General features: G+C 43.2%; 1 protein-coding gene across 1 annotated transcript in view; it reads left to right on the top strand.

Annotated features, from left to right (window-relative positions):
* Nucleotides 1–24,495, top strand: part of GUCY2F (guanylate cyclase 2F, retinal) — a 46,832-nt gene extending 22,337 nt beyond the window's left edge. Inside the window, exons 13-18 of the mRNA XM_009819639.2 lie at nt 219–411; nt 538–712; nt 6,119–6,217; nt 8,588–8,682; nt 10,059–10,144; nt 24,357–24,495. Coding sequence (XP_009817941.2) covers nt 219–411; nt 538–712; nt 6,119–6,217; nt 8,588–8,682; nt 10,059–10,144; nt 24,357–24,495 — 787 coding nt within the window. The remainder of the gene's footprint in view (nt 1–218; nt 412–537; nt 713–6,118; nt 6,218–8,587; nt 8,683–10,058; nt 10,145–24,356) is intronic.
* The last annotated feature ends 225 nt before the right edge of the window (nt 24,496–24,720 follow it).

Below are 24,720 nucleotides of genomic sequence, written 5' to 3'. Positions count from 1 at the left end.
TCCCCAGAAGTGAGCAAGATTGCAGAGCTCACCTCCAATTTTGGCAAGCACCTTCCAGTCAAAGTAAGAAACTATAATCAATGCTTGTTACAGCCATATAGATCCTTCTATCTAGTGGAAGATCTTTTGAGCACAGTAGGACAAGAGTTTCTGAGCTCTTGGGCATGCCCTACAACAAGGTTTGTGCCCTGTCATCTTTGCTTGCATTGTTATTTCAGATCAGTGGCAGAAGCCCTCAAGACTGGTGGCACTGTGGAGCCAGAGTATTTTGACCAGGTGACCATCTACTTCAGTGACATCGTGGGCTTCACAACCATTTCAGCCCTCAGTGAACCCATTGAAGTAGTTGACCTTCTGAATGACCTTTACACGCTGTTTGATGCTGTTCTTGGAAACCATGATGTTTACAAGGTGAGGAGTACCTGGGAATGAAGATAAGCCATGCCTGGGTCAAACACTCTTGTAGTTTTATTCTAGTGCTCTTTCCCATCTTTTTCAATTTATTTATTTATTTATTAATGCCATGGTATTTTCCAGGTGGAGACAATTGGCGATGCCTACATGGTTGCCTCAGGGCTCCCAAAACGGAATGGAAACAAGCACGCGGCTGAGATAGCCAACATGTCCCTGGACATCCTCAGCTCGGTGGGAACATTCAAAATGAGACACATGCCAGACATCCCTCTCAGGATACGGATCGGGCTGCATACAGGTAGGCAGTGGCACTCACCTGCGCCTGAAAATCAAAGAACTCCTTTGCAAATGTATTTCCAGCTTTGAATGCTTTCTCCCTGCCTGCCCCAAAACAAGCTCCCTTAGAAGATGCTTTAAAATCTTCCATAGCAACAAGGGCATTAAAATGGAAATGCAAACCCCAAGGAGGAAAATGGCTCAGTAACATTTTGGGGAGAAATTGTGTATTCACAGAATTCTGTGATTCTGTGATTCTGTGATTCTGTCGCAGGCAGGACTACATCAGACACGTGAGTCACAAGGGTTTCATTGTAAGGGTGGCTCTTTGATGTGCCGTAGGATCTTCACCGGTGAGATATGCAGACATCCAGTGATGTCTTTGTAACTCTGTTCTGAAATGAAAAAGCACAGAAAAACAGGTGTATAGAGTGAAAGAATGAAAAGATTGGGGAGATTTATTACAGGTAGGACATAACTGGAAGAGTATGTGATACAGCTATTAAGAAAATATTATGTTATAAAGAAAGTAAATTATCTCTAATGTAGAAGTCATAATCTATTCAATTAACAGAAAAGTGGTTTGTTTAAAAAGAAAAGAGAAAATTCTTTACTTTATACAAAGTGTAATTAAACTCCAAAACAAACCAAAAAACCCTAGTAGGACTATGGTCATATAAGAGAAAGTATGACTGGGATTTTGAATGGAGGAAAAGACATCTGCTATTATAGAATCATAGAATTGTTTAGGTTGGAAAAGACCTTTAGGATGATCAAGTCCAACCGTAAACCTAACCCTGCCAAGGCCACCACTAAACCATGTCCCTAAGCACCACATCCATACATCTTTTAAATAGCTCCAGGGATGGTGACTCCACCACTTCCCTGGGCAGCCTGTTCCAGTGTCTGATAACCCTTTCAGCGAAGAAGTTTTTCCTAATATCCAATCTAAACCTCCCCTGATGCAACTTGAGGCCATTTCCTTTTGTCCTATCACTTGTCACTTAGGAGAAGACACCAACACCCACCTCACCACAACCCCCTTTCGGGCAGTTGTAGAGAGTGATGAGGTCTCCCCTCAGCCTCCTCTTCTCCAGGCTGAACAACCCCAGCTCCCTCAGCCGCTCCTCATCAGACTTGTGCTCCATCATAGGATCAATATTTTTAGAAGAGATATGAACCTTCATAATTTTATACCATAGTCATGCATTAATAAATTTTTCCCAGTTGTTTGTCTCCAGACTTCTTGCGTCTTCCCATTGCAGGAAGCCAAACAATAAATAAAATTGTCCAGGAGTTTGACCCAGTATTACAGGGTGTTTTTTCCTTCTGTCTATCTGATAATGCCCACATTTCCACAGCTTTGGCATGCAAGTGTTTTACAGAAGTCAATATCCTGGTCCCTGTTGTACACATTGGGAAACAAGAGTAGAGAAAAGGAAGTATCTCACCCTAAATATTCCAAGAACAGAGCTAAAATCAGTATTTTGTATCTCCTAAACCTTGTAAGTTCTTTTGGGGTTATGGCTGAAAAATCATCTCCCTACTGTTTTCTTTGCAGTTTGGGGGTCTTAGCTGGCCCTTCACAGAAGTCTAAAGTGTTAACGAATGATTTCAGGAGCACTGTGGGTTTTATACTCTGGCAGAAATTAGATGAGACTATGGCCCCAGCTTGTCTTGCCCAGAGCAGGAGTCTCTGGAGCACCAGCAGCACATTTTCAACATGGAAAGAGAGGAATTTGGCGTGCAACATCTGCTGCTGCCTCTTGATAGCAGTTCTGCAACACATCTTCCACGCACCCAGCCAAAAATCTATCCCTAGGTGATGTGTACGGGGGGGTAGGGTGGGGGGTGTAGTTACATTTTTTCTTGTTTTTATGAACTTTGGGTATCTGGAAAGCCGTGTTGCTATAAGCTGTTGTGTAGGGTGTGAGACGAAGAGGGAGAGGAATTGGTGTTTTCTTTCTGAAGAAGCAGAAGCCAGATCTTGTTTTGCACAGATCTGGCAGCGTCATACTGTCATGGGAGCGGCAAGAAATGCATGGTCCAAAGCAAAGCAGCTCTCCAAGCCACCAAGCTGACAGCAGAGTTTGATTAACCCTAGACCCTGTTTCTCCTGAGGAAAGAAGCATAAAGAGGGAATCACCAGCACCATGAAAGCATTGTGGAAGCGCTTGGGGGAGAGCAGGGCTTGGCTAACACTTTCACTGTCCTGGAAAGGATGGAGAATGGGTGTCACCACCAGTTCCACTGGCCAACTGCTCTCTGGAAACTGGTGCCAAGAAGAGCTCATGATTCCCTCTCTGAAAAAGCAGTAAATTCCATTTGGGCACAGGCTGCCTATGTCCCTCCAACCCCAACAGAGAGCTGTTCCTCTGGGAACTTCTGCTGGCCCATCTCCATGGTCCGCTTATGGCAATGCATGGGCAAGGAGAAGAGAACAAGCAGACCAGTGTTTGGTCTGCAGTTTCTTCCCTGCTTTAAATGCACCCTTGAGTCTTGGCTCTCCTCTCTCGACTTGACTGCCTGTCCAGAAAAACTCAGCTGACTCAGCTGTTTCCACACTGGCCATGTCTGGGCTGGAGCTGGACGGCCAGGGTGAGTGTTGGTGGGAAGACAAGCTTTTCCAGAGAGGCTGAAGAGGATCTGTTTATCGGTCAGGCTCTCTGGCAGGCAGCCCCGCACTTCGTTCGAGCTTATTAACCTCCACGGCACCACTGATGGTTGTTGCGGAGTCGTAGCCAGCACGGCTCATTAACTGACCCTGCAAGCCCTGGCAAAGCACCGTTTCAAAACAAACCAGCAAACCTGTATAATTAAACAACTCGGCCATAACATTCTCATCATAGGGTTTCTGGTTTCCTCTGAAACTTGCTACTGTGGGAGATTTATTGCTGGAAGTTTTTGTCAGCCCTTTGCTGAGGCTGTCTAGACAAGGGGAAACACACACAGGCAGTGAAGGCAGCAAGTGAATTAACTCTTGGATGCTTTCAACACGGAGAAGTCCTTCGGGCATGCTTACACCGTAGGGCTGGTTTTGAACTAATAACTTTCTGCAACAGGAGGACAGGCTTAAAAGCAGTGCTCTAGAAAGATAATACCTCACCCTAAAAATCTTGCCTACCCTAGGTTGTGAGCTTTGCAGAAATGATTGGATGATTGCACTGACCGAGTAGGAAACCTAAATTTGGGCACCCATGTGGAGGTGTTTCCAGGAGTGTTAGGGAGCCTGCACTCATTTTGTGGTTGGTGGAGACCTGGTGGGCACCTAAGTGGACCCTGGAGAGCCGTTCATATGCAGGAGTGGAAAGGCTCTCATGGCTCAGTTGACTGCGTTGACTTGGCCTCCACCAACTACAGTAGGAGCTCAGCTGCCTGTATTTGTGCTTCTTAAAACAGAATCAAAACCTCCTCAGTGAGGGCTGGTTTTTGACAAGAACCACTTTTTTGTGTCCTTGCAACACCTATTACAGAAGGAGCCTTGATCTTTACTGAGATTTCTGAGTGCTACTATCATGTCATCACCACAAGATGAAGAGAAGTGACGCTATGTGAGTGAGTGTTTTCTCAGGGAAAGCTGTTATTGAAGCATGAATTAAAATGTCTCCAACAAGACCCTTTTTCACACGTATGCCACATTAGTGTGCACAGATTAAGGACCAGTTTGGTAAGAGTTAGGACCTTGGCTCGGAAGTATCAACAGTGTCTTTACAGATGTGCTATAGAAGTGCCTATATGCCTGAGAAAACTTCCTCTAGTGGATATAGCTCCTTTCCTGAAGAGCTTGAATCAAATTTGTGAGTACTGATAAGGATGGGAATTAAATTAGAAGAGGTTCTGAGGGGCAGTGTCTTATCCAAGGTTGCACAGCACATTGGCAGTAAAAAAACCCCACCATTAAATCAGCTTTTCCTTATCTCCAGTAGTCCCTGCATGCTGTGTTAGACCCAGACATGCTGTTTAAGTCCTTGTAACATTTTTGGTATGAACATTCTTCCTCTTTTTTTTTTTTTTTCATCTTTAAGCAAGCGATGGTTCATTAGGCAGGAGTTAAAACCTCTTACTTCTCGGTCTGCATCCTCCATAAATTATATTAAAATCCTGTTACTTTGACTCTGCAGCAACAATTTTTCAGAGGTCACAGCAAGAGGGGTTCTTGCAAAGTTCCCCAAGGCTTTCAGCTACGGAGTTTCATTGTCCTTAAGATGTATCTGAAAACTATATGGAGAATCAGTTTCTGCAACTAAGAAGGATAAAATCAGACTAAAATTACATTTTCCTAAACCAAGTAACTAATCACTTCTAAATTAGGTTACAATTATTTATTATTATTGTTATTGTTATTAGTAATTTTAAAATTACATTTTAACCTACAACTTTTTATATTATGAAAAACCTTATCTACAACATCATTTCAGATGCTGTTGATGATGTACTACGTTCACATCTCTTCTAACCTTGCATGGGAAAAGGTTTCCTAGACGTCAGTTTTGCTAAATCTTAACCAGATGATACTGAAAAGGCAGGCAGAGCCTGGAAAGACATACAGCATAAACGCATCTAATGGAAAATACAGAGTCCTGTTTTTTCTCTGCAGGAAGCCCCACACCTCTTTACGTTGCTGAGAGCATTGTCTTTTTTTTTTCCCTTTTTCTTTTTTTTTGGCATTTATTTTGCAAGCCTGCAAGCTTTTAAATTGAGGGTGATGAAATTTAGCATCTCATCCTTCAGAGCACAGTCCAAACATTAGCTGACCCGAGTGCCCCAGGTGACAGTTGTCGGTGCCGCTTGGCTGTCACACACTTTATCTCTGTGTGTGTGCATGTTCGTGTGAATCCTGCACACATACCTCTCCCTGAGAACTTGGCACCGGTTCTTCGGGAGCTACTTTGGAAGGGAGTGGACCTCATCTAAAGAATTAGAGAGAGGAAAAATAAACAGTTTTTGGCTAGACAGGCGAGCTAATGATGTCTTCCTTTCCAAGGAGGGGACACAGGGTGGTCCAGCATGCTGCCAGCATCTCTGGACTTCCAAGGCTGATTTTCAATCCTGTTTCACTGGGACACAGGGCATGTTACAGGATCTGAACTTTTCTCAGATGGAAAAGGAGGTCAGAGCTGACTTTTTAAAATGAGATTGCAATAGTCCTTGAGTTTCCTTGAACTCTGAACAAATTTCTCCCAGATGATGGTGAACTGAGATCCTACCACACAAGACCTTTCTCAGGCATAAAACACCAATGTACAATCCAGAGCAATGCTTAATTTTTGATTGCTTGTAGCAAGCAGCAAGGCCAATGAGATCTTTAAAAATGCTGCATTCCCAAGTGATTTTTGGATATCAGAGGAGTGGAAAAGAGATTTGTTTGTCAGTGGGCCCCTTAATTTGTGCAGTACCTTTGGGGTTATATAGATGACATGTCTTTCAGGGCCTTGCGTGGCAGGTGTGGTGGGGCTTACCATGCCACGGTACTGCCTTTTCGGAGACACGGTGAACACGGCGTCACGAATGGAGTCCACGGGCCTGCGTGAGTATTTGGGACAGTCCTTGGGGGGGGTGGTTGAACAAACTTCTCAAGAGTGATGAAGAAATGTCCATCTTTAGTTATAAGCATGGCAACTGAATCAGCGCTGAAGAAAGGGGCAAGTCAAATGATAAAATTCAAAGCAGCCTGAAGGGGAGGAAAACAGCTTTGCTACCATAGGTCAGCCTTTAAGACCCTGCCCTCCAGCTATGGTCCTCTGATTTGGATCCCATCAACCAAAATGAACACGAATCTTACTCTACATTTCTCCTACATGGGTTGGATCTTGCTTTCACTTAGTGCTGAGAACCCTTAATTCAGAGATGTTCTTGCACAGTGAAATAATGCACTTACCTGTCATGGCCAGTACAAGGCAACAGTTGAAGAACATGTGGGCAGTGCTTCCATCATGCTGGAGAGAGAGAAAAGTAGACCACATGCAACGATGTCCTGCAACATGAAGGGCATCATTTGTGATGGCTGCATTTATCACCAATAACAACTCCATGAACAAGTGTTGGCAGGTCCTAACAAAATCCTTAAGCTTCTCTTCCTCTTTGGGCTTTCTTGATGTCTGTCTTGATGAGTTGATGTTCATGCTCTTTTTCCGTCAAGGTCTTGCCTTTGTTTTCCTGAGGCTTCCAGTTATAAAAGCACTGTCTACATGCACAGAGCCAATAGCTGCAGCAGATAAGACAGTACCAGCTCTCAGCTGGTTCTTATTGTCCCATGGCTGGAGACTTCTAGGCATGTAAAAAGAGCTGGTGGGGAAAAACCATTTACCTGCTTTCCAATCATATGTGTACCCAGATCTGCTGTCCTTGGCATGCATGCATGACATGGATATGCAAACCATAGTGGTTGAACTGTGGATGACACAGAGGACACTAAGGACAGAAGTGTCAGAGCCCTGGACATGTTTTGAATTTGCTTTTGATGTTCAGGCTGTCAGTACAAGTTGGTTTCCAAAGGCAACATCTCATACATTTTAATCCTTGATATCTCATCTCCTTTTTGATATTTTCAACAGCTCTAAAAAATTACCTATTATGGCTAGTTTACAAGCTACACGAAGTTTGTGATATTTAGTATTAAAATGCTGATGTCTTGCCAGGCTAGAAATATGTTGCAGTATATATGCCACATTGGAACTTTTTTGCTCTTTCATACAATCCTCATATTTCTAGCTCCAGTGATTTTGATTAGACTGATTAAGACTAACAATTAGGATGATCATTAATTAAGGAAAATTGCCTTTCTTGTGATTATGGCTGGCTTATTTTAAGAGGCATGCATTGCATTTGGAAAGCAGTGGAAAGGAGGAAATACTTCGATAGCAGATTTCTAATGGCAAGACAGATATTTAAAGAATCTCAAGGTTTAGACCCTTGGAAGTGCAAAGTCCCACTGGGACTGGAGACAGCAGGAGCACTGCAGATACAAAAGCATCATTATACGTTAATAGAAATGTATATAGATACACAGTAATAGGGAGGTTGCAGGTTAGTGTCTCAGGAAACGTAACTCCAAGCTCTGTGGTCTTCCTCTGCATATTTGAACTGATGTTCTTTCTGATTATTCTGGGGGGAAAAAAAAAAAAAAAATTAACTGGTTCATTGCCCATCCTTCAAGGGGGAAGGGAATGTGATTGACACATTTGAAATAAAAGCTCAATAAAAACAACAACAAAGAAAACTATTTTGAGGGAAAACATTTTAGATACATTCCCTGGTTTGTTCACACCAGCAGAACAACAACAAATTTCAGTGAGTTCCAGCAATGGCTGTAAAACAAACTGGGGGAATGGGAGTTTAAAAAGATCTCCACCTTTGCCCTTTTTGTTCATAGACTATTAATGGCAGTCTGGATGGAATCAATTAGTGAAAAACCCAGATGGATCTAGATGCACAGCCACATTTTCATTATGTCCTCTTGCAAATTCCATCTCTCTGCAATTTATCCCAACTTTCAAATGACGTTGGGTGTGTGGAATAGGACAGTTGATTATTTTTCTTTTCTTTCTTGGTGCCTAGTTACGCTGTGGCAATAGATAAAAATGGCATTTTTGATTCCAGCTGACAATGTTGCTGAAAAACCACTTACCATCTTTATTAAGAGCTGGATACTTAGCGTGTTTGGTGTCCTTCTCCAGGAAGTCCCCAGTGTAGATCTCCTCTCACCCCGTGCTCGTTACAGCCCTACCTGGAAGGATCCATCCATCAGCATCAAACTCGACATAGAGGAGCACCACACAGCTACACCAGCCACACGCCTGCATGCTTTGGAGCATTTTTCCTTGACAGTATGAAGCAGTGGGGAATTTGCAGTGTGTGCGCAGTATAGTGATCCAGCTGTTTTGCTTTCCGTTCCCAGCTTACAGAATTCATGTCAGCCAAAGCACAGTGGATACGCTTCGGAGTCTAAATGAAGGCTATGAAATCGTACCTAGGGGAAAAACAGAACTGAAGGTAAGAAGGCCAGGGCCATGTGAAATGCATCACAGGGGAATCTTCTTGCTTAAATAATTTTCATATTAAGCTCTTGTTTGGCCTTCATCCACCAGTTTTCTGGTAGATCCTTCCCAAATTGCCCCCATCAGTTGTTTCAGCACATGAGGTAACTACTGAAGGACCATGGGATCAAGCAATCAGATGTATGTGCTGGATCTAAGTATTTATTTAGACTCTATTTATTTAGTCCACCCTTGACAGAAGGTGCTACTTTTCCCAGTGTCCAAACAAGACAACGCTAAATAATTCAGAACATCACTTCTCCCCCTACATAGTCAATAGACAGAAGTAGGAGCTTTGCTTGCCTTAAACACCTACAGTAAGAGGTCTGAATACGGCCTCAGGTCCTCAACAATCTTTCATGACAAGTGGAATCATCTCACACGAATTCATGTGTCTGCAAGTGGAGATCTGAGGTAATTATTCCAGGTTTAGTCAAACGGAAAGAAACCTTTACATAGTGGAGATAAATTGGCACTTTAGGAAATTATTAACCTGACTTACTTTCAGGGTCCAGTTTATGTGAAGATGAATGTCGCCCCAGAAGTGTCTGTTTTCCTCCACTTCTCCAGCCAAGGGTGATTGACTCTGATACAGATGCCTACAGTTCATCAGATGCATCTCACCTTAAAAGCTAAATCATCAGTGGTGGGAGAGGAAGTTATTATCCTGATACACAACCCAGCAACAGTTGTAAAATCTCTCAGTTAATGAGACTGCCAAATAAGATGATTAGATATCCTGTAGTTTCCCATTTCTGTTAAGCTGTGTAGTTTCAAGGACCCAGATCAATGAGGGTCATTTGAGGGAGGATGGGGCCAGTCTTTTTTCAGTGGTGCCCAGTGACAGGATGAGAGATAACGGGCACAAACTTGATCATAGGAAGTTCCGTCTAAACATGAGGAGGAACTTCTTTCCTTTGAGGGTGGCAGAGCACTGGAACAGGCTGCCCAGAGAGGTTATGGAGTCTCCTTCTCTGGAGATACTCAAAACTCGCCTGGACGCATTCCTGTGCAATCTGCTCTGGGTGAACCTGCTCTGGTGGGGGGGTTGGACTAGATGATCTCCAGAGGTCCCTTCCAACCCCCACCATTCTGTGATTCTGTGATTCTGTGATTCTGTGATTTGTAGATGACCGTTTGAACAAAGCCTCCTCTTTTAGGATAGTGAAATTCAAATCATCCCTGAGCCGTTGTGAAAGAGAGTCCAAGATTTCCCACCATGCTCTGCCTCCAGATATATATGAAGCCCTCAGAAACCCAGTGAGGAAGTTATGTATTGAGCAGAGGGTGGTCAGAAAGCTGCTGTTTATCTGGATTTTTGTTTTATTTTAGGGTAAAGGAGTAGAAGACACATATTGGCTAGTTGGGAAAAAAGGCTTTCTGAAGCCCTTACCTAAACCTCCTGAAATAAAACCAGGGTAAGTGTGACTTCATCACTGTTCAATACATTCATTAAAAGGTTCTTGTTGGAGTTCACAGGCTGAATAGCTGTCTTGCCATGTTACCTGTTTGCAAAGTCGACACCATTTTCCTTAGGTGACTTACGTTTTCAGGTGTAGTACTGGGACTCAGAAGCGATGCGTTTTTTCAACTCCTTAATGACAGTTTCCAAAAGGTGGCATGGAAACTTGCTGTTTCTCCCCTATAGTCCCTTGGAGACTGAGCACCAGGTAGTTCCTTCCTGAATCTCCTTCCTACTCTGTGTGCGTATGGGATACACACAGGTAGGGGCACTTTCAGGTCTCTCGTGTCATTAGTGTATGGGTGACACTTAGATTTTTCTCACCTTCCATCAAACTCCTGCAGAAAACACCAGCCTCATTCACCATATAAACATGTTTCTTCCCTGTAGCACTGTTCATTCGAACAGAACAATGAGGAGATGTTGTGTTGTAAAAATACGGCACCGTTATGTAATTAAAGACTTAATGATGTTGCCTCCATACAAGCGGCGGTGAGCAAAGATTGAGCACTTGAAATTCATTATGCCATTTTGTAGCTTTGCAATGCCTGACTTTGCAAACGGAGTGCTCCCTCTTCAGCTGTCACATGCTGTATGCCTGGAAAGGATGTTGTGGTCAGGACATAAAAACCAGGAGTGGGATTTGTTTGACAAGAACAGTGTGGTCACCCACATTAAAGCTAGTCAACCTTGACTCCCTTTATAGTCAACAAAGAGGTGTCTGATTCGACTGGCCTGCTTGGACGTCTGTATTAGACGAATTGCCCTTGCAAGACGCCTGTTTTGTTGACTGTAAGGAGGTCCTACAGTGACTAGCTCAGAGGCAGATGTCGGACAGCAAACAGGGTCTGTTTTTATTTTGACTCTGACTTCCCCTAAGCAATCTCGTTCTAAGTTTTGCCTCATTTCCTCTTAGTAAAATGAAGATGGTTTTTATCTCCTTTTACAGACAATGGTTAACTAGTTGGGCAGTGCATGTGGGGCAGTCCATGTTCTCAGAGCCCTCCCAGAGCTTTCTTGAAGTAGCGCGGAATTAACAGTATTTTGGGCCATAACCTTTAAGTTCGTTTGGTGTCCGTCAGGGTGGAAGATAGAAGGTTACCGGAAGATAATTTTGAAAGACAATATTTCTTAGGCTTGGAGGAATTTTATTTTTAATACTTGATGGAAATGAGCTATTGAGTAATGTGTGTTGATACCAATGATGCATTATTCATGGGAAATATGAAACTTGGAGGAGCTTTGCCAGGATAGCAAGGTAGGTTGTCTTTCCATACAACCAAAGAAGCACCAAGAGTTCTACCTTGAGAATAGGTTCTTCTCATCCTGGTTTTACCATCTAAAAGTCATGCGTTAGGCCTCTGTTGATTGTTGAGGTTCTTTCCATAATCCTCAAAGAGCTTGTCCTCTGGTCATGTGTACCAAAGTCAGACTTACGCAGGCCCGAGCTGTTTCTAAACATGGATTGTAAATGACAGAAAATACATCAGGTCCAGGGGGACAATAAGAGGAAGCAAAAAACTTTCACACATGCTCAGGATCAGGGAATCTTGAGCATCCTTGTATAACCTCAGAGGAATCTACCAGTAGCACTCCAGCGAGGGAGGTGAGCTTCTGCTCTTGCCTTAAGGCCCTGATCTTCACTATTCTTTTGCAGTTTTTCTGTCCCCATAGATCGTCGTACAGCAGTTGAACAAATGTGAAACTAATCAGAGGAAAAAGCAAAGTTATATGAAACTTAATCTGTCCTAGTGAAGGGTAAAAATGAAAGCTATACCCCACAGAAGTCAAATGGCAGAAAGAAGTAACCAGATGTTCAAGCAAAGCAAATATTTGGAGAACTGCCTCATCCCTAGGCTGTGCTATCATCAGACACGTGTCAGACATGGCATCCTATTTTTCCAGCCTTATCTTGATGGTTCAATTTTATGCCAGTTTATGAGAGGTTGAAAGTTGTTTCTCTGTTATGTCTATATGTTGGCTAATATGGTGGTTTGAAGACACTGCCTGATGTACTTCTGTAGGAATTTCCTCATCTGCAGGCTTTTGTACCGAGGAAGAAGTGGCTGAAAAAAGTCGTTTTCTACTCATCTTTTCACTCTGTCCTGAAGCAACTCATCTTCTGTTTAGAGCTTCCCTTTCCATGAGGTCTTGCACAACCCAGTCCCTCATATCTGGTGAGATCAGTGGGCAGCAGCAGATTTTCTCTTCCTATTCATAAGAGCAAGGGACACATTCCTCATCACTTCATTCCACAGATTCCTCATCACTTAATTCCTCGTGGCTCACCAAAGCTAGTGACCTCCTCTGAGAGGTGTGCTGGAGACTTTCAGTCCATAGTTTGGCTTGCTCTCTGAGCTCATGACTTAGACCACCACAGGGAATCACACTCATTAAGTATTAAACAAGGAAAGGGGTTTTGCTTCAATGAAGTAAGCTTCAGCTTCCATGTTTCTTACTGCCATGACAAGTCATAGCCCTTGAGATATGGAGTATTTCAGGCCTTCACTGCAGTGGTTTGTGGAAAAGACAGCAGATAACATAAAAAAGAAGTGCTAACTTCCTTTTATTTCCCCTGACGTAAAACCCATCAGCCAATCAAAGCTGTGAGCACAGTCCTCGGCAGGAGGATTTCTTGACATGTGAAGGCAATTTTCCAGCTCTGGTAGACAGTCACAAGCAGGTCTATGATCAAGTAGCTCATAGAGCTGTTCATAGATGTCTAGGGACAAATCAAGCTTCATTATCCTACTGTGCTTGCAGTGGTCTTGGCACCCTAGACCTGGAGAACACTCCTTGACCTTACAAAGGTGAGTTTATATGCGAGTTAGAAACCAAACTTCAGCAAATTTAAAAATATGGAAGAACATTTAATTATGAGATTGGGTTAATATTAATGGTCCAGTAAAATACTGTGATAACAATCCCTTCTGGTATTGCTAAAATTGCTGAGAGAATACATCTGATTGTCTAGTAATAAATCTCAAGCCACCACCATATGACTAACAAAGGAACAATTGTTGCACCTACATAATTTGAATTTAGTTGACATGCATCAACCTCCCTGTTTAATCCCAATTACAGACTTATTGGAGGCATGAGTTGGAACATTCTCATTGATTTCCACTGTCTGCACTAGGCTTTCATACATTTACAGTTGTGTAAGGACATTCAGATAAATGTACTTTACTCTTAAGACCCAGATGCTGTGGGTGACATGGCTCACACAGGATACAAAGCATTTTAATTCAGAAGAAAAGTAGTTCAATTAAAAGACCTAATATGCTTCTTATCACCCCTACTTTCTTCTAACCATGCATAAATAAAAGGCTATTCTTAAAATTAACCTTATGTGAAGCTGCCCAGGGTCTGTGGATCTGTTTTCAGAAGTAAAAAACTTACTGGACATCAAGCAAAAAACCCTTCAACATGCTCTTTTTCTGGGGTAGGGTGGAGGTTCAGTAGTAGTCCCAGGACACAGGGAAAGTGCGAGTTTAATGTCCAGATCACAGTGCTGGTTCCTGCCCCAGAGAATTTTCCTTTTTGAGGGATAACCTCCTTCTTTCTGGGTCTGGTCAAATCTCAGTTTTACCTGCTTTAGGTGGGAGGTTTAGGTTAACTTTGTACCACATAGAACAGGGCAGGCAGTTCAATAGGCTCCTTATTGCTTTCCTTGCTCCAAGGCAAATTCCTACACCTTCCCTGGCAGATGTTTGCCTTGTGATGAATATTATTTCTCCTTCTTCCTTGCAGCTTGTTAGGATTTGTATTGCTGCGTCTCAGGATCTTGTGGGTTGGGGCTCCATCGTGCAATAGCTACAGAAGGCAAAGAAAAAAACTTTCCACAAAGGCCTGCCACACGAAATAATAGCAGATTAGGGTGGACACAGAGAAGGTGTAACAAGATGATGAGATAGCAAAAACAAGCATGCTGAGCAGTTGAGCATCAGCTTACCTCTAGGCTAGATATTTTTTTGAGATTTCACAGTTAGACAGGTTTGAATGAAGACTGTGAGGTTTCTTTGGGGGTACACCAGGAGACTAATTTTGAGGCTGAAGAGCAGCCATGGAAAAAGCATGAAGTTGCTAGTTTATAAACGTGTGATATTGGAAATTGGCATCCTGTGATGCTCTGGGACAGGCAGTACCTTGCGAGTACTGGCGGAGCACTCCTCTAGTCCAAAACAGCAGAAAAGATATGAGGTTACACAAATCTAGCAGGTACAAGCCTGACCTGGATTAAATCACAGATCCATTTGGCAAAGCACTGAAAAAATATCTAGCACTAGGAAAAATTCAATAGCTAATGAAATTCAAAAAAAAGCCCCAAGAGCCAGGATCATGTTCATTTGCAGTTCCAGGGAGATGAGTGACATACTCGGTCTTCTGACTTTCCAAATTTACCATCCTGTTTCAGAAATCCTTTGCTCTGGTACTGAATACAGTGCTTTCAAGCAGCAGAAGCTCTCTATCCCAGGAGGTAGTTTTATCTGGAAACTTTCCCTTTCTAACATTATTTTAAATTAGCTATGGAAAGTTAACTGAAGAAAAAAAAAAAAAGAATACAATTCCATGAAGAAAGATACAGATCGTGGGTCCTCTCAAGAGTTTTTAATCATGAACCCAATGCCCAGGGAAAGAACGTGTGAGAGTTCTGGATTTTTATCATCCAACCCAGATCCCTTCTCTTGTATGAAATCATTGAGTAGGTCTTAAGACCAGAAGGGCTCGTAAAGCATCTAGTCCACCACCATCCACAATGATAAGTACAACCTAACGTGAGAAATCACTAAAAACTGTAGATGCAGCCAGGGATAGGAGGAAGTTTTTTGGCTCTCCTGTCCTGACATACATGAGGATCAACCCCAGAGAAAGCACTAAGATCCTTGTTTGAAGATGAAATGGGTGAGAAGCAGTGAAGGGTACTCAAAGAATCCATCTCGCAACACTAGATGAGAAACATCTTTTTACAAGCCAGGAAAAAGACACCCATCAGGACAACAAGGCTGCTGCTTCTGCCCCCTACAAAGCTCTCATTGCTTTGTCTATGTTGAGGCACCCTGGCAGGGTGGGAGATGATCAGCAGAGAGTCTCTAGTGTTGCTGTTGCTGCTGATGTGTCTCTCTGGGGAAATAAGTGAAAGGATTTCCATTCAGGCTCCGATTTGAAGTTTTTCACCCAATGCACTTTGAAATCAGAAATAAAAGAGCTTGTGAAGCAAACAGCAGTGAAAAACTGTTGTTGTCCTTACATAGCTGGAATTATACAACAGCATCACAACATTTCCTAAATAAACTTTATATAACATATAACAAGAGTTATTTGGGGAAATCAAAGCATCCTCTGGCTCATAGGCTTGATCACCCAATGTCAGGACAGATGCTTTTTGCTTCACAATCAATGCTTTCTTTCCAAATTATTTCTGAACCCCTAATACAATAGCAAAATAAAGAAAAAGGAATATTCTGGTCATGGCTGTGGCAATAATGCAGGTGATAAAGAAGAATTTTTCTCTGTAATCTGATTAAGGGGAGAAAGGGAATGAAAGCCAGTGACTCACCTCCCTTTGAACAAGGGTGACTTGGAGTGTGGTTGCTCCACCTGATCTATTTCAACAAGCTCTTTTTGAGCAAGCTGAGGTTTCTGGAAGAATTGGCTGGAATATTAGATTAATCTGCCAAATTTCTCAGTCCTTTAACGCAACTAATATTAGATTAGAGAATTACTGCTGATAGGAAGAAACCCTAAATGCAGTGTTCAGCAGGGAAGCAAAGGCAGGTAGTGGCATTGTTTGCTGGAAGATGTGATTCAGTGCATCACCCTTTGGCCCGTGGATATTTCTATGGATTTAGGGAAAGCTAGTTCTGAAACTGCTCAGGACCTGGCTGGCTTTGTGGAACGTATTCTGGTTTGCAGGTATGGCCTCAGGCATAGCTGAGGTGTGCCCAGATGTGCCTGGATGTGTCCAGTAGTTCCTCTTGTGTCACCCAGACAGGCTGGTAGGTGAAGTGGGAGGTGAAGATCCCTTTGAAGGATGTATTTGCAGAGGGACAGAGAAAGAGCAGCAATCAGCACCTCGACAGCGGGAGAGGCTGTCTAGAGTAGGTCCTGGCTGCAGGAGTTCATTTGAGGGTGTTTCTTGTTGAATCTGCCCACACTTCCCTTGAAAAGTGAAGCAGAGGGAAGCCCGGTGACAAGTGACCTGAGCTGTCTGAACAGGAGCCAGCTTGAGTCTAGGAACATTTTCATGGTGTTGCACCAGCTGTATGGGCTGACCAGGGGAGATGTCTATCCGATCAGGGTATGTTGCTCTCCCTTGTTCCATCTAGACAGGCTTGCTCATGACACAGCAGCCCAAAAGGTCTTTTCTGAACAATAGTGCTGAGGGACAGAAGAGAAGAGTACCAAGAAGAAACCATCTCAGAGCTGCTTTTAACCTCCTCTGTTCCCCAGCCAACCGTTTCTACAAAGCTACCAGCCATTTAAAGTAAGAAAAACTGGAGTACAATGAAACATGGGTTAAAAAAAAATAAACCATCTCAGAAACAAGTAACCCCAGAGGAGTTCCTGACTGGTTTCAAGACAAAGGTGTGTAGGAAGCAGTCAGTGAAAGGGTTCAAGGGCTGGTTGGAGCAGGACCACAGAGCTGAGACATAACAGGCTGCCCAGGATACCTGCACCTTGCAGTAAGGCACACGTGGCTCCAGCTTACAGGTTTATGCGAAGCGGGGATAAGAGAAAGAGAAAGGAGGGCAGAGAAGACTGTGTCTGCATCCATGTGACTCAGGTCTCAAGGCAATTTGAGTTGCAGTTTCATCTCACCAAAGGGTGCAGCATGGCCAAGTCATAACGATGCTCTGTCTGGGGGTCTGAGCCTTTCCCCCTGTAACTGGGAACTAGAAGCTGTGCTGGCTGCCTAAGATTCGAACCAGGGGCTTTTGTTTCCAATGCTCCAAAAAAAAAATCATTGCAACAGACCACATTCAGAAAAGAGAAAGCAAATTCCTTAACTGTCCAGGGAGCTGGGATGCAGGACCTTACAGATTTTCTCCTGCTGGCTTCGGAAACAAGGTGGTGGGAAGAGAGGACCTTGGAAAAACAATAGCTGACTTCAGAGAGAGGCGTTTTGCGAGAAGTTGGGATGGAGGGTGCAGAATCAGCCATCTGCAGTTGCTCAGACATTAGCGAGTTCAGGAGATGTGTCAGTGCTGTTTGCACTGGATATTTCTTCTAGTTATTGTGCCGTGGATGAATGTCAAGTCATCATCAAATGGTTATTTGATACTTGTGTGAGCAGTGTTTGGAGGTGGAGCTCAGGCAATCTGATACTGTGCTTGATCCCCAAATACCCTGGTCAGGTCTTCACCTTCTGTGGATCACAACCTGCTGCACTATTGTGCAGAAACAGGCAACAACCTCCTCCACTCCCCCGTGGATGAAGTCCTGCTGCGTGGACTCAAAGAACAAGCCCCTCACGCTTTCCCATGTGTGGCTGGATTTTGCTGCTGCTTGCATAAAGGGGCTGGAGAAAAAATATTCCTCTTCACCCTCCAACTGCTAGGATTTAATCTTATTAAAAGTTATTTACCTCTAGCATAGACACCTCCATGTGAGCTGGTCATCTTACACATCTTTTAGAGTCAATGCAGCGAAACAGGCACTTCTAGGTGCAGCTCTTCTGCCCCACAGAGGACACCTACTTTGGGATAAATCCCCGCTGTGGTCCAGTAGTGCCTGCTTCCCTCCACTGGCTCAAAAGAGACCCCAAGTTATTTGGCTCAGATGGAGACATCTCTGTTGCAGGTAGCTAGATTTCAGAGAGATGAATCCCACCTGAGTTGTAGATTCCCAGAAGAAGCCATTCCTCATTCATCCTATCAGGATTATATCCTCCTTGGGACCCAGCCCTTAAGGTTCCAGCACTGATGGGAGGGTTTATAAACAGGGATCAATGTTTCTATGAAAAGGAAAGATGTTCCCAGAGCTGAGGATTTAGGTAAGGCATGGATGGACAGCTTGGTTAGATGTTTCCATTTGTAGGACAGAATTGGCAAAAGACATGAAACTTGACTCCAGTCTCCCTCGGGAAAGGCTGTTAAATTTGTGCTAGGCTTTCAAGGAAAACTGGCTCTCTCTAGGGACAGTTAAATAGGTTTTGCACTTGGAAATGGGCCCATAGCTTTGAGAGCTGAGAGTTTCTGAAAGCAACACCCCTGGAAGACCAAAAGGCACTGAGACAGGAGCTGAACTAACTGAAGGCAAGATCTTCACAGCAGTTTTGTTCTGCTCTTCCCTTTGATGAAAGAAGGGGAGGATCAGAGAATTAATGGAATAATTCTCCCAGGATTCATCTTGTCTAATAGATTCTGGATACAGCCATGATAGATACACAGTTTGTGCTCCTCGATCAACAAAGTCATTCATCTCATCCTGGAAGAAGTGTCTAAGATGTGCCAAGAGCCCTCTGGATGTGCCTGGCTATACAGATTACAAAAGATGCCTGTCTCAGAGCAGGCACTTAACTTCGGGACACTTAAAATTAAATTAGCTAACCTCACCCTTTGCACTAAGTTGAGCTGAAGTGATACAAGAGGGGAATAAATAAAATCGGAACCAGGCCCAATATTTGTTTTCCTTTTCTGCACCAGAAGACACTTACCTTTCACTCGATCTCTGTTACGGTCTGTTCTTTATTGCAGATGAAACTGAACTGGTTCTTTCTCTAATGGCCTACATGTTCACTGCAGGTGTAGAGCTCATGGGTTACCCTCGGAAGAAATTGCAGAGTTCAAAAGGAGGAAAGCTGCAAAACTCCTTGGCAAAAGGGCCTAGATCTGAGGTAGTAGCTGTAGGACAGTCCCAACGTAGCTCTGCTATTTAATGTCTGCTTCTGTGTTATTTGTCTGCACTTTGCTGGTTTTAGTGTCATGCCCTTTTTTTTTCTTTTTTTTTTTTCTGTCAAAAATATGTATTATTCTTTTAAAGTGTCTCATTCAAAAGGTGCTTGGAACAGCAGCAAAGCTGTCTAAAGACAGTAGTGGCCTTGTTGGGTGATTCCCTAGCAAATTTATGACCTGTTATCACATTAATTCCTGAAAGACATACAGTATTGCAGTGTTTACCTGCAGTGTATTATCGATCCACTGGATGTGGATGTGCACTGTGCCAGGAAGAGCCCAGTCCATGGTAAACACGGAGATAAAGCTGGAGCTCAAGCCGGGAAGAATCCAAATTGCCTATTGTTTCTTTCCTGCCATGCATATCTCCTGCCTAGTGTCATTCCATATCTCATGACATGGAACAGGATGCAGCTCTGTTATTCATCACTATGGTCTACTGCTATGAGAAGTAAATGTGGATTTAGGAGGATTTGGTTGGAATTCAGAAGTTGCATGGAGTATAATAGCATGAACTGAGCTGCCTGATCAAGTAAGTGCTGCCAGAGCAAGGCCGGCATACAAACACATATGCACATAGAGAGTCTAAGGTCCTGTGAAGGTGCAGTATGGTTGGATTTTTTAATAATATATCTGAAGGCAGCAATAATGCTTCTGCTCAGTGCCTCTGAACTAACTTTTACTTAATTTCCACTTTCTTAGAAAAAGGCAGAGGTGGATGAAAGCCCAGGGTGCCTAGGTGTAGGCTGGTTACAAACCCCTAAGATACACCATATCAAGCTGATAAATTACTCTAAAGACTAAAGCTCTATCCAATTTTCTCACAAGGACAAAACACAGCCGATCACTTTTCACAGAATCATAGAATCACAGAATCGTTTAGGTTGGAAAAGACCTTTAAGATGATCAAGTCCAGCCGTAAACCTAACACTGCTTTTGGCTGTGTTACTCTTTCCCAACCACAACTTTTAAAGATTCAGGGGGTGTTATTAGGCTGCTTTATCTCCCTTAAGAGATTTTTAAATTTTTGTCTGAGGCTCTCCCTATTCTAGGAGCTGGGCAGAAATTCCTCATTTAAAAAAATACTTAAATGTGGGACATACTGTGCAGAGGCCTGCATAAGCACTACCATATGTGAACACTCACTGCTAAATATAAGCTCCAAGGCACAGAAGACCGCCCTGCTGATTTATACCTATGAGCACAAGCTACTCCTCCAAGGCCGGAGACAAAGAGGATCTCTCACTTGGGTTAGACCTACTTGACAAAAACTCCACGTATACTGATACAAAAACCTTTAGTACATATATCGCCCACAGACATAGACTTCTGCACTGAAGCAAGGCTGATTAGCAGTACGTTATAGAGAACAGAAGGTCCTCATTAGCCCACTTGGCTCAATTCATGGGAAACAACAGAAAAATCAGTAAGGCGTTTATACCTGGAGCTTTTCAACAGTCCTAGTTCAATCCTTCTTGCGTGCATGAAGCTTTCAATGGAGGCAATCATGTCCTCGACAGCCACTTATTCGCACATGCTTGCTTGGTGGTTTAGTGATGTTTCCAGCTAATCTATCTTAGACATTTATGATGAAAGGGAATATGCCATCAATAACCTTGTTTTTCCTTGATAGCAGTAAAGGAACGCTCTACAATGATCTCAGATGTAGCGATCTATAGTCCATTCACCCAGTTTACAGCCCCATTAGTCTGGGACTGTAAACTGTTAACAGTCTCCCAGGGTCCTTGCTGTGATATGACAAGGATCCCCATCTCAGTACTTTTGGAGCATTCATCTGGCCTGGAGTCTAAAAGAAGGCCAAAACTCTGCTCCTCATGCTCAGAAAGCAAATCCTTTAACCTTGAAAGAGTGACTGTGGACTCTGTTGTCCTTGCTGGGCACGTCTTTTTGAAGACAAGTGATGGTTCTGGCTGGATCTTGATAAAAACGTGCAGCAAAGCATGAGGAACACCAAAGTGCACCTCCAGTTACTTGAAGATAAACCTTTTATCCATACCAATAGTGAGCCTTATATTTTGTCCTGCAGCAGGATCTGTGAGCTTAACATGGACCTACTAACCCACTCATGCAAGTGGGATTCAGCCCAGAGCACCACGGTTGTCAGAGACACTTGTGCAAGGCTGGCAGATAAAACAGCAGCTGAAGACCACATAGGATAAACCATGGCATCTCAAATACTGCTGGACAGTATCCTCAAGCAGCTGAATCCCACCCCTAGCATCTTACAGTGCTTCCGAGGTGGAAAAAGGGATTTCTCTCTTTCCTGCAAGGCCCAGCAGAGAACTGTCCCACAGAGAGGTCAATGACTCCCTGTGATCCCTAGATTGATCTCACTTCAGAGGTGAGACTTAGACCCCATGCAGGTCAGTCAGAGATCATAGTGGAGTTCAAAGAGGCAAGATTTCATCCCAATGTGATTGGTAGCCGCTGTATTTACGGAGGGATCCATGGTGTATAAATCTTAGTGTCACCTGTATTGCTCTTTGCTGATCTATAGATATATAAGCATACAGGTAGTGTGTCCTGCATGGACAAAGGACCAGTCAGGGATCACTTAAAAGTACTGAGACTCAATTTTTTATTTTCTCTCCTTTTTTTTTTTTCTCAAGACTTTGCCTCTCCCTCTGTTCTGACCTCTCGTCCCATGAACTCAGCTTAGTGACAGGAGATCCCTCAAGGTTCTTTCTTGTACAGGAAAGACCCAAATCATTGCATCTTGCTGGCCAAGCTATAGACTAACAAGGTGTGGCTGACCAGCAGTTCAGATCTGAAGGCTCATTGAGGACAGGGTTTTTGATAAAGATTCTCTCTGTCCTCAAAGGTTAAACCGACACCTACACAGAAACCCATACAATTACAGCTTAGTCCTTCAGCCCCACTGCAGGGATAATCTCAGATGATTTTGCCTGCATGATCTCTCCAAAGATTAAAACCAGAATTGCTGGAACCCAACACTCATTTCTATTGATTTTTTTTCCCCATCATATCTTTCTTCTCTTTCCCCTTTCTTCCATTCTGCATCAGCTACTTCTTCTATTTTGGTATGCAGGGACATCTCCCAGCAACCAGCAATACACTGGAAGGCATACCTTCTTCATCCAACACCAGAAAGGCCTAAAAAAAAAAAAAAAAAAAAAAATTCTTTTCCTTGTTTCCTTAGTGGTTGCAAAACGTTTATGATCGTCTTTGACAGGGGCATCAGCCCTTTCTCATAAAGTTCAATGAATGAATTTTCAGGGTGGATCCTCCACTGAATCCTAAATCACATTGGCTTGTTACATTTGGGTGATTTCTTAAGATTCAGCAATTTACCTTTAGATCCCTTCCCCGGTTTTTGCCCTTGATTGTCCTTGGCTGCCCTTGGTCTCCCACTGAGTGTGAGTGAAGGGAACATGACGTGTGCTGAGTTTGGAGATCCTGGCTCTTCTCTTGTTGCATCCAGATTTAATAGGCAGTCCTCAGGCACAGGTAACCAGACCACCAAACACCATCTGCAGAACCTTAGATCAAATAATAAAATACAATTCCCTTGAACAATAACAAAAAAGCATTAGATATATAGTGTTACAGCACAGGGTGTCAGAGCGGTCAACCCTGCGTACCTGGTTCTGGTGCTAGTGCTATTAGTTGACTTTGCTATAGTCTTACATACATTTTAAAGTATATTTATATACTTTATAGATATGTAATAGACACTTTAAAGACAGCTCATCCTGTGCTGTCATTAAGGGAAGTTTCATTAGGCTGCCTAACAATTCTGTATTAATAATTGGTCATTAGTGTGAATAGTCCTTGGGCCTAATAATATTCATTCCCCTCCTTTCAAGACCTTATATCTTACACTCTTGGGATAGAATCATAGAATCACAGAATCACCGAATGGTTTGGGTGGGAAGGGACCTTTCAAGGTCACCTAGTCCAACCCCCTGCAATGAGCAGGGACATCTTCAACCAGATCAGGTTGCTCAGAGCCCCGTCCAACCTGACCTGGAATGTTTCCAGGGATGTGGCATCGACCACCTCTCTGGGCAACCTGGGCCAGTGTTTCATCACCCTCATCCTAAAAAATTCCTTCCTTCTATCTAGTCTGAATCTCCCCTCTTTTAGTTTAAAACCATTACCCCTTGTCCTACTGCTACAGGATCCCTGCTTCATGTAGTCAGTTTTATATATATTTCTTTTCTAAAGTAATTGCTTGCTCATTGTACACAACAATGGTGTGTAAAATTTAAAACCATATATATATGTAGATACACAACAATTTCTCAGCTTTTCTAATATCTATACAATGACAACGGTGTTATTGGTATGGGTTAGCATTTGGTGTTTTTAAGTTTACAACAGCTGGAATGATATTTTCTTCTATTATACACAGTAAATTTTATTTCATATGATGCTTTATGTAGGACAGGACAGCTGCAGAGTTGAGACCTACTTAAAGCCCTGCCATTCACTCAGTTTTTGGCCTTCTACAAGTCCCTGATGTTCGTTTTGTCTCTGAAACCCCCATTAAGTTATAATAAATCTGTGCCTGCTGACAGATGGTAGAACCTGGGCATGATGGACACTTGGAGCATCATAGCAAATGATCCTCTTCAGTTCCAACACATCAGTTTACTAGTCTGGATCTACACGTAGTCTCTCAGTTAGGCCAGCTCTTAAGTCCTGATACTCAATAGAGCTTATTCTTTTAGGAACAGTGCCAGGCTAAGGCAGCAAAACCACACCTGGATCTGAGATGGATGTCAGGGTTTTCTGGTTCTCTGCCCATCCTGTCTTGGGCTTGGTGAGGTCATGGTGCTGTCAGAGCAGCTGGACCTTCAGATTTGTCATTGGCAGCAGTGAATGACCTCAAACCCAGAGAAGCCCAGCTGATTAACAGGGAATCTCTTTTATTACCAGCTAGGGGTTTTATGAGGCTTGTGATGCACAGTTAGGAATGTTTTTCAGAAGCAGCTGAAGCCCTCTGGTTGTTTTTATGTAATGTAATTTACATTTGTGAAGTGGATATCCTTGGATGAAAGCCCTATGTATCCCATTGGACCATGCAACAGCTCCAGAGGTTGTACGGTCTACTGGGACCACCACATCCCTGCAGTTCTCTACCAACATTCTTCCTCGCCTGACGCTTCTTGAGGGCTTTGAGAACGTCGAATGTTTCTGCTTTGTCTGACACAAAATGATGCAAAATGAAAGGCTATTCCTTAGTGAGCAGGGTTGCTAACTCCTCCTCTCTTCTCTGTTTTACAGCCACAACTGGCCAGATGTACTGACCAGGAAACTCAAATCTGTCCTGAGGGGCACAAAGAGGACACTGACAAAAGCAACTTTTAAAGAGCTGGGGAGCATGAAGGAGGCTGGAATAAGTATTGAAGAGGATGAGATCTGAGAAGAGCACAGCAAAGAACTAGTAAGATCAGGACGGACGCCTTGAAGCCAACCCAGCAGAGGAGCTCACACCCTCCGTTTAATTCCCTTCCAGCCAAAAGCAGTATAATTAATGAAGCCTCTTAGCTCTTGCAGAAGGTGAACCTGAGCAGGCAGATGAATCCTGACCATCATCTCCTGTGAAACTGGGCACCAGCTCAGAGCTGTATGTGTGCATTTTCGGCAG

This window comes from Gavia stellata, chromosome 1 (assembly GCF_030936135.1).
Source record: "Gavia stellata isolate bGavSte3 chromosome 1, bGavSte3.hap2, whole genome shotgun sequence".
NCBI classification, from domain to species: Eukaryota; Metazoa; Chordata; class Aves; order Gaviiformes; family Gaviidae; genus Gavia; species Gavia stellata.
This window is presented reverse-complemented; position numbering and strand designations above follow the sequence as displayed.